This window comes from Podarcis bocagei (genome assembly GCF_964188305.1).
Source record: "Podarcis bocagei genome assembly, chromosome: 13".
Lineage (NCBI taxonomy): Eukaryota > Metazoa > Chordata > Lepidosauria > Squamata > Lacertidae > Podarcis > Podarcis bocagei.
In genome coordinates this window covers 48,259,547-48,273,215 of record NC_138138.1, presented here as the reverse complement: position 1 = coordinate 48,273,215, position 13,669 = coordinate 48,259,547, and the positions used below count along the sequence as shown (strand labels likewise).

The 13,669-nt window shown below is 43.3% G+C and overlaps 1 protein-coding gene across 1 annotated transcript; it reads right to left on the bottom strand.

Moving 5' to 3' along the window:
* Nucleotides 1-12,481: 12,481 nt before the first annotated feature.
* On the bottom strand, nucleotides 12,482-13,366 carry LOC308571856 (olfactory receptor 6X1-like; the record flags this gene model as incomplete). The annotated part of the gene is made up of 1 exon (XM_081167468.1): nucleotides 12,482-13,366. One exon carries the CDS (start codon nucleotides 13,364-13,366, stop codon nucleotides 12,482-12,484), a length of 885 nt encoding a protein of 294 aa, XP_081023594.1.
* Nucleotides 13,367-13,669: the final 303 nt, after the last annotated feature.

The window sequence follows — 13,669 nt, the reverse complement described above, 5'->3', positions numbered from 1 at the left end:
CTTTTTTAACTCAAGAAAATCTTTAATAAAAACATTTTTTTAAAAAAGCCAGGATAACAGAAGTACATATTGAGTACCCTGGGGTTCATATGACAAAAATTGTATAATAAAGGTGCAAGACAACTATTTGTAGGGAGGGAGTTCCACAGTTTAAGGGATGCCACAGAGACTTGTCTCTGTTGGGCCTGTATCACTGCATGCTTCTTATTAATTTGTTCCAATTATTGCTTGATGTCTTCTTCCATTTGCATACTTTGAAGAATTTCCATAATCAACAACAATTATCATGGAATTTCCGAGTTTACTGCACCTCCCGTGAGAAAAACAACCACTCGTTAGTACTGTACATTTACATTTTCCACTGGCAACTTTTGACTCAGCTTGAGTTTCAGCAAAATGGGATTGCAGAGGATAGTTTTAATAAGAGACATTCTAATGTGATAGACAAAAGAACTGGACTCCAGGAGAAGGCATTTATTATCATTATCTCTGAGTTCTTTTCATTGAGACAGTTCTCCTGCGCTCCTCCATAGCAATTAACAACAAACCCTTTTCATGGAGGAATCCTTTCATCCATCGCCACTCAAGTTTCAAATATTGTTGGGGGATATTTCTTAAGGTACGTGATGGCAGAGAGCTACCTTTGGAGGACAGGTCTACTGATGACCACTAGTCATAACGGCTGTGTACTACCTGCAGTGTCGGAGGCAAAATGCCACTGAGTCACAGCTGCTGCTCCTGAGCTCATGTATTTCTTGTGGGCTTCCCAAGGCCATCTGGGATGATCATTGTGAGAGCTGGATGCTGGACTAGAAGGGCTTTGGCCTAATCAGTAGCCAGGTTCTTATGAAATTTATATTAAGAAAATAAAGTTGGAGTTGGCCTTGCTTGAAATGACGGTGCAAATATTACATATCCATAAAGCTGTGCATCACATTTTAAAATTATAGGTAGCCATATGACCTTTGGGTTCTACCACATTTGTATCCTACCTTTTCTTCAAGGTTCTTGGGGGCTTCTGATGGGCTCTCTACCACCAATTCCTTATTTCTTCTTTTTTTTCAAAAAAAAATTGGTTTTCACTAATTCAAAACACACACACACAAAAACAAACAAACAAACAAACAAACAAACATCCTGTTTAAGTCTTGGCAACATTATTAAGTGACTTCCTCAAATCCCCTTGGTTGACATTCATTATATCTCATTTTAAGAGTTTTCCAAAATCGATTTTCTCAAAAATTAACATGGTCACTTAACAGCTTTCATTTTTTCTAGTATGACTTTAAACATCTTAAATCTTATCCTTACATATTTAAATCCTAAGCCTATCTATTTATTTGCAAGCTTTTCCAATTAAGTTATCTTAACACACCGTATTTTTCGCTCCATAGGACATTCTTTTCCCTCCTAAAAAGTAAGGCGAAATGTCTGTGCGTCTTATGGAGCAAATGTGTGGTCCCTGGAGCCAAATCGCTGTTGCCCTGTGCTCCTGGGGTGCTCTTTGGGGGTGGGGGGAGGAGCCAAACTGTTCTGCCTACAGCCTTTGCTTTCCATTATACATTACCCATTGCATCATTTCATAGGAAATATCAAACAATATACTTAGCTATCCCCAGTTATGATGATTAGGATGCACAAATGATTTAAACGGATTGGATCATGTTATAATAATTTGCAAAACAAGAAAGATATAAGAAATCTGTAAATATTTAAAACAGAAAGGAGAAGGATTTCTTCCATCTCTGACCGGCTTGCTATTACATATTCATATTCATCCAAAGGAACATTGTAATTTTATATAGCCATGCACTATCACTATAGGGATGGGAGTGGCACTATGAAGTAAACCACTGAACCTCTTGGGCTTGTTGATCACAAGGTCATCAGTTCAAATCCATGTGATGGGGTGAGCTCCTGTTGCTTTGTCCCAGCTCCTGCCAGCCTAGCAGTTTGAAAGCACACCATCACAAGTAGATAAATGAGTACCTCTGTGGCAGGAAGGCAAATGGTGTTTCTGTGCACTCTGGCACTCATCACAGTGTCCTGTTGCTCCAGAAGCAGTTTAGTCATGCTGGCCACATGACCCAGAAAGCTATCTGTGGACAAACGCCAGCTCCCTCATCCTGAAAGTGGAGATGAGAGCCTCACACATAGTCGAATTTGACTGGACTTAACTATCCAGAGGTCCTTCACCTTTACAATGGGTTGGATTGTCCTCATTTTGCTCCTGATTTCCATCTGCCTCAAACTCATGAAACTTTCTGTATTCCTGCAAACATTTTAAAACAGAAGAAGCCATGAGATGTGGAAATCACACTGTGGTGAAATAATTCTTCTTAGTGGGTTTTCTTGGCATCCAGAAAGTGAAGGTTCTTGTGTTCCTGACCATGGTGGTGACCTATACATTAATATTAGTTGGGAACTTCATGATCATATTCCTAGTGTGGAAAGATTACCGTCTTCACACCCCCATGTACTGGCTCCTTTGTAACCTCTCCTTCTCAGGAGTCTGCTTCACCTCTGCCATTGTCCCAAAAATGCTGATGAACATGATCACAGTTACTAAAGTAATCTCCTTCATGGGCTGCATGATCCAAATGTACTTCTATTTCTTCTTGGGAACTTGTGAATACATTCTAGTGGCTGTGATGGCCTTCGATCAACCCATTGCGTTATCCCATCATCATGAGTGGCTGGTTCACATTCCAGCTTGCTGTTGGGACTTGGCTGGAACCTTTCTGTCTGTTCTTTCATCAACTATTGTCTTCTTCCAGCTCCCATTCTGTGGTCCAAAAGTCGTTGACCACTGCTTCTGTGATATCCCAGTGTTGAGGTTAGCCTATAGGGACACAACTGCACTTGAGTGGCTGAGCTATGTGTCAACTGCCATGGTAGTGTTGAGTCTGCTGTTAACTTCGGTGTCCTACCTGTGCATCACCACCACCATAGTGCGCATCCCATCCGCCACTGGAAGGCAGAAGGCTTTTTCCACCTGTACGGCTCACATCACATTGGTGTCTGTCTTCAACGGATGCTCCATTTTCATGTACTTGCTGCCGGAGTGTAATGTGTATGGGTTGCTCATGCGTAAGTTGCCGCCTCTCCAGGCTTTGTTGCCTTGCTAAACCTTTCAGTCTGGGCAGCCCTTCACTTCGTGGCTGCCTCAGTCGCTAGCAGAATCCGTCAGTGGGCGTTTCTTAAATCTTTTCCAACATAAAAGTTGTTTGACACCCAGTCTCCTCCTACTCTCTCTGCGCGGAAGTCTTCTGCGCAGGGTGGGCATGGGTAGCAGAGGACCCGTGCTCTCCCCGCTGGTGTCCGGTGAAGAGTCCTGGAGCCCTCTCGCTGATTCCCCCATCAGCCCCTCTATATCCCTGGTGTTGCGCTGATTTGCTTCCCCATCTGCGGAGCTGCCTCTCTCCCTGCTGGGCCCTTCTCCAGCATCATTTGAGAGCCTTCCCTCCGCCTCTAGCTCCGATGTCAGTTCCCTGACACGGAGAAAACCCATACATCAGGTCTTTACTGTGGCTATTCTTCATACTGTGGTGACTCCTTTATTTAATCCATTCATATATACACTCTGAAATGAGAAGGTGAAGGAGGTGATGAAAGACACTGCAAAGCTTATATGTGTACTTGGAAAAGAAAAGTAGAGATGGGGCAAGAGTTGGTCTGCCTTTCACTGCACATGAACCTGTCGCTCCCCCAAATTGTTTGAGGATCAGAATGAAACTCCTAGTTGGGTTCTGCATTTCACCAGATGCACAAAAAGTACAGATGGAAGTACTTCCTCCCCACACATGTTTATTTTACTGGTGAATGCATTGAAAACTGTGTATGTTACATTGGAAGTGCACAAAATGCGTACAAAATGCACACAATGGAACAGGATCCAACAGGATGCAACAGAACAGAATGGAAGAGAACAGAGCTGCAATTGTGTGCCAGTGAGACTGAAATAGGGTGGAATTAGCTGCTCAGCCCAGCTCTAAAGAGAAGCAGTAAATATATGCCTACAATCATTTTTGTTGTACAGATCGGCAGGCACTGTCACCATGGAGTTTGTTTCCTCCTGTGGCCTGCTTGTTCCAAATTCTCCTGTTCCAAATATTCTTGGTTGAATGGTTTGACATGATGGCTTCCTAGTCTATTGTCAGCCCAACCAGTCTTGAATGCCTGTGGATAGAATTCATGGGTACATGGAGGCAACCAATGTACAGGGACATTGTGCATGGAAAGTTCAAGGGAGGGATGGTTGGCATATCAGCTCCTATCTTCCCAGGGGGTTAACTGCTCCAATGGACAATTATACAGCAATTGCTATATAGTATACATTAAACTATTCCAAGAAGCTAAAAGCTGTAGAGCAGGGGGATAAAGAAAATTCTCAGGCAACATTATAATATGTGGATTTTTATTTTTATTTTTGTAAAAGAATCAGAATAGTTAGGATAGTAAATGTGGCTAAGGAAGTAATAATTTTAAAAGACCCAGGGGACAACAATTTATGTGGTGGATAGATGGTCTAAAACTAACAGCAGGGCTTATGTGAGTGCAGACAGCAAACAGAGAACGCTGCAGAGAACCTGAAGAGGTGTATATCCAAGGATGGAGGTGAGGTGCTGAGGAAGAAGTAGAAGAAGATCCATTCATTTCAACAGGTCTGCTGTGAGTAGAGCTAGCACTGGTGACGACCTTCCTGGTTGATGAGGACCTTCTGGCAAACTTTTATTTCATGAGGCAGACAATGTTTTGTTTAGATTTAGTTTAAACTCTGTGTTTTCCTTGTTCAGGGGTGGGTAAGGGCAGCTGATTATTTCCCAGAGCCTCAAGAAAGGCTACATTCCCAAAATCACAAAAAATGCCCCCCCAAGGATATCTATCACTTCGGTTGTGGATCTATTTGAGAACCATGGTTGTTGTTGTATGTTGACTCGTTTTGAAAATGATTTATGATTTTTAAGTGCTGACCCCATCTTCTGTCACCACCACTCAGTTATTTTATATTGTTATATTGAATTGCAATGGTATGCACTGTGGTACGTTATTGTAAAACAGGCTGAGTGGTGTTGGTTGGTTTTTGTTTTTGTTTTGCTTCTTTTTATATATTAGGATGGCAGGAAACATATGTATCAGCTAAATAGTTAGACTAACAAACTTCCTCTTTCTGACTCCCATAGGAATAAGTAAAACTACTTTCTCTTAAATCTTTGCTCATTGAAACAAGGAATGGAAACCAATCAAAAAGATGCACTGAGCAATATGTTTGGGCTCCTCTAGAGGATATTGTACAATGACAAGCCTGACCTACATTAGTGTGGCTGATCTGGCACAATAGTAGACACAAGCATCTGAAATGGTCAGGGCACTCATCGCTAGCTTTGCTGTTGAACCACTGGTGGAAGGTGTCACACGTCCTTTAAATTCATTGGCAATGTCTGCAGTATATCCAGTTCGGAAGCCTGCTATGATGACGAGGCCTTTCCCAGGGGGTTGACGGAACCAATACATGTGGTTATCATCAATATTGTATCCAGATACTACACAGTCCAGCATTACGGAGCCCCCAGGGGATGCCATTACTGATCTGGGTTGTGTCAAAGTGACAGATCCAGAAGATTCTACAAATGAAGCACAGCATAGGAAATGGTGAAATAAAACCCTGAACATTGACATACAGGTATGAGATAATGGGAATAATGGCAATTAGAGAACAAAGTTTTAACAAAGGTTTTGCCACTGCTACTCACCAGCCAAGAAAAGCCACAGGGCAGAGCAAATGCAACTAAAGAACTTCATCACACCAGAGTAATCCTTGCCTTGGGTTCAGCAGCCTTGTGTCATCTATTTGCCTTGGGTATACTAGGCATCATCATCAATGTGTTTTTATATATTCCAGAGGAAACAAAGCTAGTTTGCATTTCAAAAGTGCTCCTTCATTTATTCCCTGACATCATCTCTGTACAGCTACACATATTCTTCCACTAACAGCAGCTGGTAACCAGTTTCTTTTCTAGGGTGTTAAAGGTACCCCTGCCCATACGGGCCAGTCTTGACAGACTCTAGGGTTGTGCGCTCATCTCACTCTAGAGGCCGGGAGCCAGCGCTGTCCGTAGACACTTCTGGATCACGTGGCCAGCGTGACGAAGCTGCTCCGGCGAACCGGCACCAGAGCAGCACACGGAAACGCCGTTTACCTTCCCGCTATAAAGCGGTACCTATTTATCTACTTGCACTTAAGGGTGATTTCGAACTGCTAGGTGGGCAGGAGCTGGGACCGAACGACGGGAGCTCACCCCACCACGGGGATTCGAACTGCCGACCATGCGATCGGCAAGTCCTAGGCGCTGAGGTTTTACCCACAGCGCCACCCGCGTCCCTTTGTAGGGTGTTAATCATAGATAAATAAGGGACTGTAAATAGTGCTGTGACAGAATGGTAAGGGCAAGCTGTCAAAATAAGAACCTGTTGCCTTAGGCCCATGGCCCATGTAGTCCAGTATTTTGTTATCACATTGACCCAACCAGTTGTCTATGGGAATCCTGCAGGCAAGACTGAACACAATAGCACTCTCCCCTGATGATGGACATGATAACAGATACTAAAATTATTTCTGTCATCGGCTGCATCATTCAAATATACTTCTATTTCTTCTTGGGAACTTGTGGTTACATTCTGGAGACTGTAATGGCCTTCCATCAGTATGTACCCATCTATAACATATTGAGTTAATCCATCGTCATGAGTGCTTGGTTGACATTCCAGCTTGTAGTTCCAGCTTGGCTTGGAGCTCTTCCATCTGTTCTTCCATCAATAATGATCCTTTCTCAACGCCCATTCTGTGGTCCAAATGTAATTGGCCACTACTTCTGTGATATCATCCTAGTGCTGAATCTAGCCTGTAAAGACACTACTTTCCTTGAGCTTCATGTCAACCGCAGTTACAGTACTGGGTTCTCTCTGTTGGGATTCAAGCCATTATCAGGAGTAACTGGCCACTCTCCAGGCACCCGGCTTGAATCACCGGTTGACCTCCCTGTCTGCATTCTCTGGCAGGATCCAGGCAAGGTCACAATTGGCGATCCTCCTCAGCATGAGAAGAACACACCACTCTTTCCTGCCCCCCCCCAGGGGCAGGGGAAAGAGATAGACAGAAATGTATTTACATGCCCTTATTTCTGTCTTTGCAGCATTACAGAAAAACACGTCTGCTCTCTTCAACAGCAGAGAGAGACAAACTCCACCTACTGTACTTCCTTTACAGCTCATATTACACTCTGAGCTAATTCTGGTGCTTCGCACTGTGAATAGATTGTCCCTCTGTTTCCCATGGAAACAGTCCCAACATTCCCATTATGTTTTGCTTCCAAGCTAGCAGCTCGCAGCCGCATTGCTTCTATATCGTAACACTCTCCTGATAACTTTGGTTTTCACCTGTACATCATCACAACCATATTGCACATTCCATCAGCCACTGGTGTGTGTGTGTGTAGAGAGAGAGAGGGGGGCAATGCTGTGTACCTTTGGGAAAGCAGGGCAGCTCTGCAAAATCCCTTAGCCATTGGAAAAACCCTTCCTTGTGGACTGTTTTTATGGCAATCCTATGGCAAGATTCATTGGATGCAGCAGATCTCCCACTCAGATGGCTGGTTCTTTGTTCATCTTGGCTCAGACAGCATTAAGTCCCCAACCCTAGTTCAGCTGAAGATACACAAGCATACCTTGTTAAAGATACACCAGCTTTCCAGGGGCATGGTAGTATCAGAATTTTTTATTTTTTTTTTGGTGGTGGGGAGTTAGGCTGAACCTTAAGCCAGTTCAACTCAGCCATATGACTTGGCAACTTGGTATAGAACACTCTTTTAAATGCTTGTTTTTCCTTTGCCGGCCTTAAGAGGAAAGTGGCTATAACCCCACTGTGAACAGGATTTGGATCTGGTGTACCTTTATGCCAGCTTCTTGTGCATAGGGTTGCTGCCTTAGTCAGTTACAAAGGAAGATCATTTTGCTCTGTTTTCTGGTCACATCTGAATGGCCATTGTGAGAACAGAACCCTTGACTAGGTGGGTTTTGGGTTTGAGCCAGTAGGACTCTTCTTATATTCTGAGTTTAGTCTGGAGGCTTCACAGTCAGATGAACTGAAACACAGTTACGTCTTAGCTTGGGAAACTTTGCAGGGAAATGTTTCCACTCCTCGCTGTCGCCTGAAACTGTATTTTCGTAGGACTATACTGCCCACAATTGTCATTCTCATTTCTCTTAGCAATAGAATAAGAAAACCACTTTCTTCTTGTTGTTCAAAGGTGATTTTCCTGCAACCTCATCTTAAACTTTTTGCCTTCCATGGAGCCACAGTGCCACCAACAGCCATGTGACAAAACAGCGCCTCTCCAATCAACAGCAACAACAATAAAAAAAACCAAGAGTCTGCAACTAATTTGTGAAACCCAACAGTAACAGCTGGAGTGCTGGTAGGTGAAAATATGGCTCAACAAGTTATATAGAAACTTTCTGTGGTTTTCACAACGGAAACTACAAAATAAGACAGCTGCCTCTAATTAGTACTGCTTTGCTGCCCCCAAGAGAATTGTCATCCAGTGTTAGATGAGATCTTGCCTCAAGTGGTCCTCCTCCAATGTGATTCAGCTTAGCTCATTTTCTTATTCTAATTGTAGACTGTGGTGGATGTGAGCATAATGGATTGCCCTTATGTTCATGTATGTTTTCTGCCCCTAAGTAGTTGGCCATCAAAGTGATCATTTTCTAGGTGGCATCAGCATTATACATTGAAACCACCCTTGTATCGACTTTAAAAGTCAAGGAGGATCCTGAAAACTATAGTTTGTTCAGTGTGATAGTCTCCCAGAGCTGTAATTCCCAGCATGCTCAAAAAAGTACAGTTCTCTGGATTCTCCATGGAACTTTAGCAGCGATGGAGAATCCTGGGAAGCTTCACTTCTCAGCACCCTATCGGACTACAACTCTCAAGGTCTCTGGCCATGGAGCCTAGGACTGATGGAAGTTGGAGTCCAAATCATTTGCAGGGCCACAAGTTCCACAAACTTAATTCAAGCCAAAGCTAATTAGAAGCAGGACCTTCAGGACCTTTAGAAAATAGGACAACTCCACAAAATTCCTTAACTATTTGGAAAACCCTTTCTTTATGGCTCATTAGTGAATTATATCAGTTCTAAAGATGCTGGTTCATGTTTTTGCTGTGTGTCCAGGGAAGAAAAAACTTCCTCTGTTTGCTTAAGGGCTTCCTAGAGGCAACTGGGCTTTTTTGAGAACATAATGCTAGACTGGGTGGGCGGTTGTTCTGATTTAATAGGACTCTTCTAGTATTCTTCGTTTAGTCTGGAAGATTCACAACTCAGAATAATTGAAACCCAGGTGTGGAGAAATGGTTTTAGCATGGGGAACTTTGCAAAGGAGACAGTTAAATGTATCCACTCCTCAGTACCTCCTGAAAGCATACTGGGAGTGGCTGCCAAGAACATTTTAGAAGACACCTGAAGGCAGACCTGTTTAGGGACATTTTTAATGTTTGATGTTTTATTGCGCTTTTAATATTCTGTTGGGAGCTGCCCAGAGTGGCTGGGGAAACCCAGCCAGATGGGTGGGGGATAAAATAACAACAACAACAACAACAACAACAACAACAACAACAACAACAACAACAACAACAATACTTTTGTAGGAGTAGGCATCCTAAAATCAGCATCCCCCCCTTGCCCTTCCTCTTAGCAATAAAAAAGGAAACCACTTTCTACTCATTGTTTGCCAAAAGCCACTTTTCTGCAAACCTCACCTTAACTTTTTTTGCCTTCCATGGGGCCACATCGCCACCCACAGCGCTGCAAGCAAACAGCAGCTTCTCCCCCACCAACAATAAAAAACAGAGTCTGCAATTCATTTATAAAACCCCAACGTAGCAGCTGTGGTGGTGGTGAAGGAAAGTATGGCTCAACAAGTTATATGAAACTTTCTGTGGTTTTCACACACAAGAACTAGAAAACAATACGGCTACCTCTAATTTCTAGGCCTTTGCTGCCCCCAAGAGGCTGGTCTAATTTTAAGATTAGATATTTGCCCATGTGGCTTCCAGTGCAATCCTTTTACTTATTCTAATTATTGACTGGTGAATCTGAGAGCAATTGATTGCCCCATGTATTGCCCCTGTGTTTTCGGACAGCGCCGGCTCCTGGCCTCTTGAGTGAGATGAGCGCGCAACCCTAGAGTCGGTCACGACTGGCCCTGATGGGCAGGGGTACCTTTACCTTTTATGTATTGATTGCCTCTGCTGCTCTCAAGTGGTTGGCCACCAATGTGATCCTCCTGGGTTCATTTTCTCAATTGAGGTCACATCCATACCATAAATTTTGGGCTTGTCCACACTTCTGCTTCCCCTGTGCCCACAAATCACAGATCTGAGTGATTTTCTACTTGTCCCGTGCTATCTAAGCATGAGTCGGAGTGGTTTTGCCTTTGCCCCACTGCTTTCCCCCAGAAAACCTGCACTTTAGCACTAAATAAGAACAAACAGCCATCCATCGAAAATCCAATTGTCATACATTCTGATTCAGTGCTAAAGACTGGGTTTCCCTGGGGAAACCTAACAGGGTTAATATAGGTGCAGATGAGCACTTAAAGCACTGCTATACCACTTTAACAGTCATGTCTAATTCTGGGAACTGTAGGCTGTTAATGATGCTAATTTCCCAGAGCTGCAACTTCCAGCATCCTAAACCATACCTCTCAACTGTCCTGTTTTGAGCAAGACATCCTAGAGTTACAGAAGCCATCCTGTCTTCTGATTGGATCCTGGGATGTTCCGTTTTGGCTGCCGCAAGAGCACTGCTCTGAAAGAAGCACATTTTGGGAGGCCGCACTCTTGCATGAGTCACCTGGCTCCCACAAGAGAGAAACCCTGAAAGAAGTACATTTGGGGGGCTGCGTGCCATCTCGTGCAAGTCACATGATTCACTCGGGAGCATGGCCCCAAAAGATGAAAATCCTGATTTTCTTCTGCGGCATGTTGGAAGCTATGCCTTAACAAAGTACAGCTCCCAGGATTCCCTGTGACTGTCAAAGTGCTTTAAATGTATGCTATGAATGTGACGCTATTGACTATGGTGGATGTGATAGCAAGCAAAGGAATGAATTGTCCTGACAATCTTCAGTAAGGCTGGCGTCTGCACCTGGTATGTGAGCAGCACCCAAGATCATGGAACTCTGTTCCTAAGAAGATTTGGTGAACACTCTCTTCAGTGTTTGGAGGGTGTTTCAACACTTTTTTTCTTATTATATTCCAATGTGCTATTAAATTGTTTACTGCCCTCTTGTAGCAATGCATTTTTTTAAGCAGCCCAACTATTCACTCTTTTTTTAATCACTGTGGTGAATTTTAAAAATTGACCTTAGTTTGCATCTCTTCTTCTTCTTCTTCTTCTTCTTCTTCTTCTTCTTCTTTCTATTATTATTATTATTATTATTATTATTATTATTATTATTATTATTATTATTATTTCCTCTGTGACAGCCCCAAATCTGTGGGATACCCTCCCCACAAAAGTGAATCTGGCACCTTGATTATGTATTGCTTGTTGTATGCTGAAATTGCATCCAGTTTACTTTTGGCTTTGACGCCTGAATTATATATTTTAGTTCCAACTTGACAGTAACTTGCTTTAACTAATTTTAATATTGTATTTTTAAATTGTTGTAGCCCATCCTGGGTGGTTAAGAAAGCAGCAGCAGCAGCAGCAGCAGCAGCAGCAGCAGCAGCAGGAAGAAGAAGAAGAAGAAGAAGAAGAAGAAGAAGAAGAAGAGGAGGAGAAAGAAGAAGAAGATACAGTGGTACCTTGGGTTAAGTACTTAATTCATTCCGGAGGTCCGTTCTTAACCTGAAACTGTTCTTAACCTAAAGCACCACTTTAGCTAATGTGGTCTCCTGCTGCTGCCGTGCCGCTGGAGCACGATTTCTGTTCTCATCCTGAAGCAAAGTTCTTAACCTGAAGCACTATTTATGGGTTAGCGGAGTCTGTAACCTGAAGCGTATGTAACCTGAGGTACCACTGTATTGCTTATAGCATAATGCTTGCGTCTAATTTAAGGTTTGTGTTTTGTTTGGGTCTGGCCACTAGGTGTCGTGACAGCACTTGTGAAGTGCAACAGGCATCTTGTAGAAAAGTGTACGAAATTTCTTTCTAGCTTCTGCAGTACAAAATGTAATTGTCACAATGGACATATTTGAACACAATATGCACATTTTTAGAATATGCACTTTAGACATTTGGGTACCTTTAAAAAAAACAATAAGCCAAGAAATTTGGAGAAGTGAGATGTTCTTCTGACCCACCTGTTAGTCTTAGAGGTGCAAATTTGGGTGGTTTGGTTAAAAATGTGGACCACATGGAAACCTTCTCTATCCCTAGCACTAGATTGCTCTGTAAGTTTTCCCAATACGGTCCAAATCTCACAGTATAAGTGGATTCTGCACCTTCTTTCCTAAGGCTTTCCGTAAAGCCTCCTTGACTTCATTGTTCCTGATGGTGTATATGAAAGGATTTAGCACTGGAGTGATCACAGTGTTCAGCACAGAGATGGCTTTGTTGAGGCTGAAAGATGAGTGTTTGGCAGAAGGTCTTAAGTAGATAAAAAGGACTGCCCCGTACAGGATGCTGACCACAGTCAGGTGGGAGGCACAGGTGGAGAAGGCCCTCCATTGTCCGCTGGCTGATGGGATGCGCAGAATCGTGGAGATGATGAAGATGTAAGATACCACCGTTAGCATCAGGGAGCCCAGGATCACAGCCACAGCAATCAGGAAGCCAAGGGCTTCAATAAGGTGCGTGTCTCCACCGGCGATCTTCAACATGGGCCCAATGTCGCAATAGAAATGGTTGACAACATTGGAGCCACAGAAGGGAAGCCTTATGACCAGCACTGTCTGCAAAAGGATGGTGCAGAAGCCCCCTAGCCATGTAACCAGCGAAAGTTGAAGGCAGACATTGGAGGTCATGATGGTGGTGTACCTGAGCGGCTGACAGATGGCTAAGTACCTGTCAAAGGACATGACCGTGAGGATGTAAAACTCTGTGATGCCAAAGAGGAAGTGGAAGTAGGACTGGGCCATGCAACAATAGAAGCAGATGGTGGTCTTTGCCGACAGGAGGTTGGTCAACATCATGGGAACAACGGCAGTGGTGTACCACATCTCCAGGAAAGAGAGGTTGCTAAGGAAGAAGTACATGGGCTTCTGGAGCCGACGGTCCACTCTCACCATGACAATAATGAGACCATTGCCTGCAACTGACAAAATGTAGAGCAGGAGGACCACGAGGAACAAGGTGATGTTCATTCCCCAAATATGTGGGAATCCAAGCAAGATGAACTCTGACACTCTTGTGCAATTGGTCAAATCCATAACTGGGCTCACCAAGATTGTTAAGAGAGAGGTGATGGAAACTTTAAAAAATATTATTTGGATATTCAATTCATCCTGCACCAAAATAGAGAGCAGAATACATTTTCTCTCCTTATTTCATTGAATTTCCCGTATCCCCATGTTATTTTAATAGGTTTAGCTAAAGCATGTCTATCCCACTCTTCAGCAAAATAAAAATATAAAAAGAGGCTCCCACAGGTTCATGCAAGATCGGGC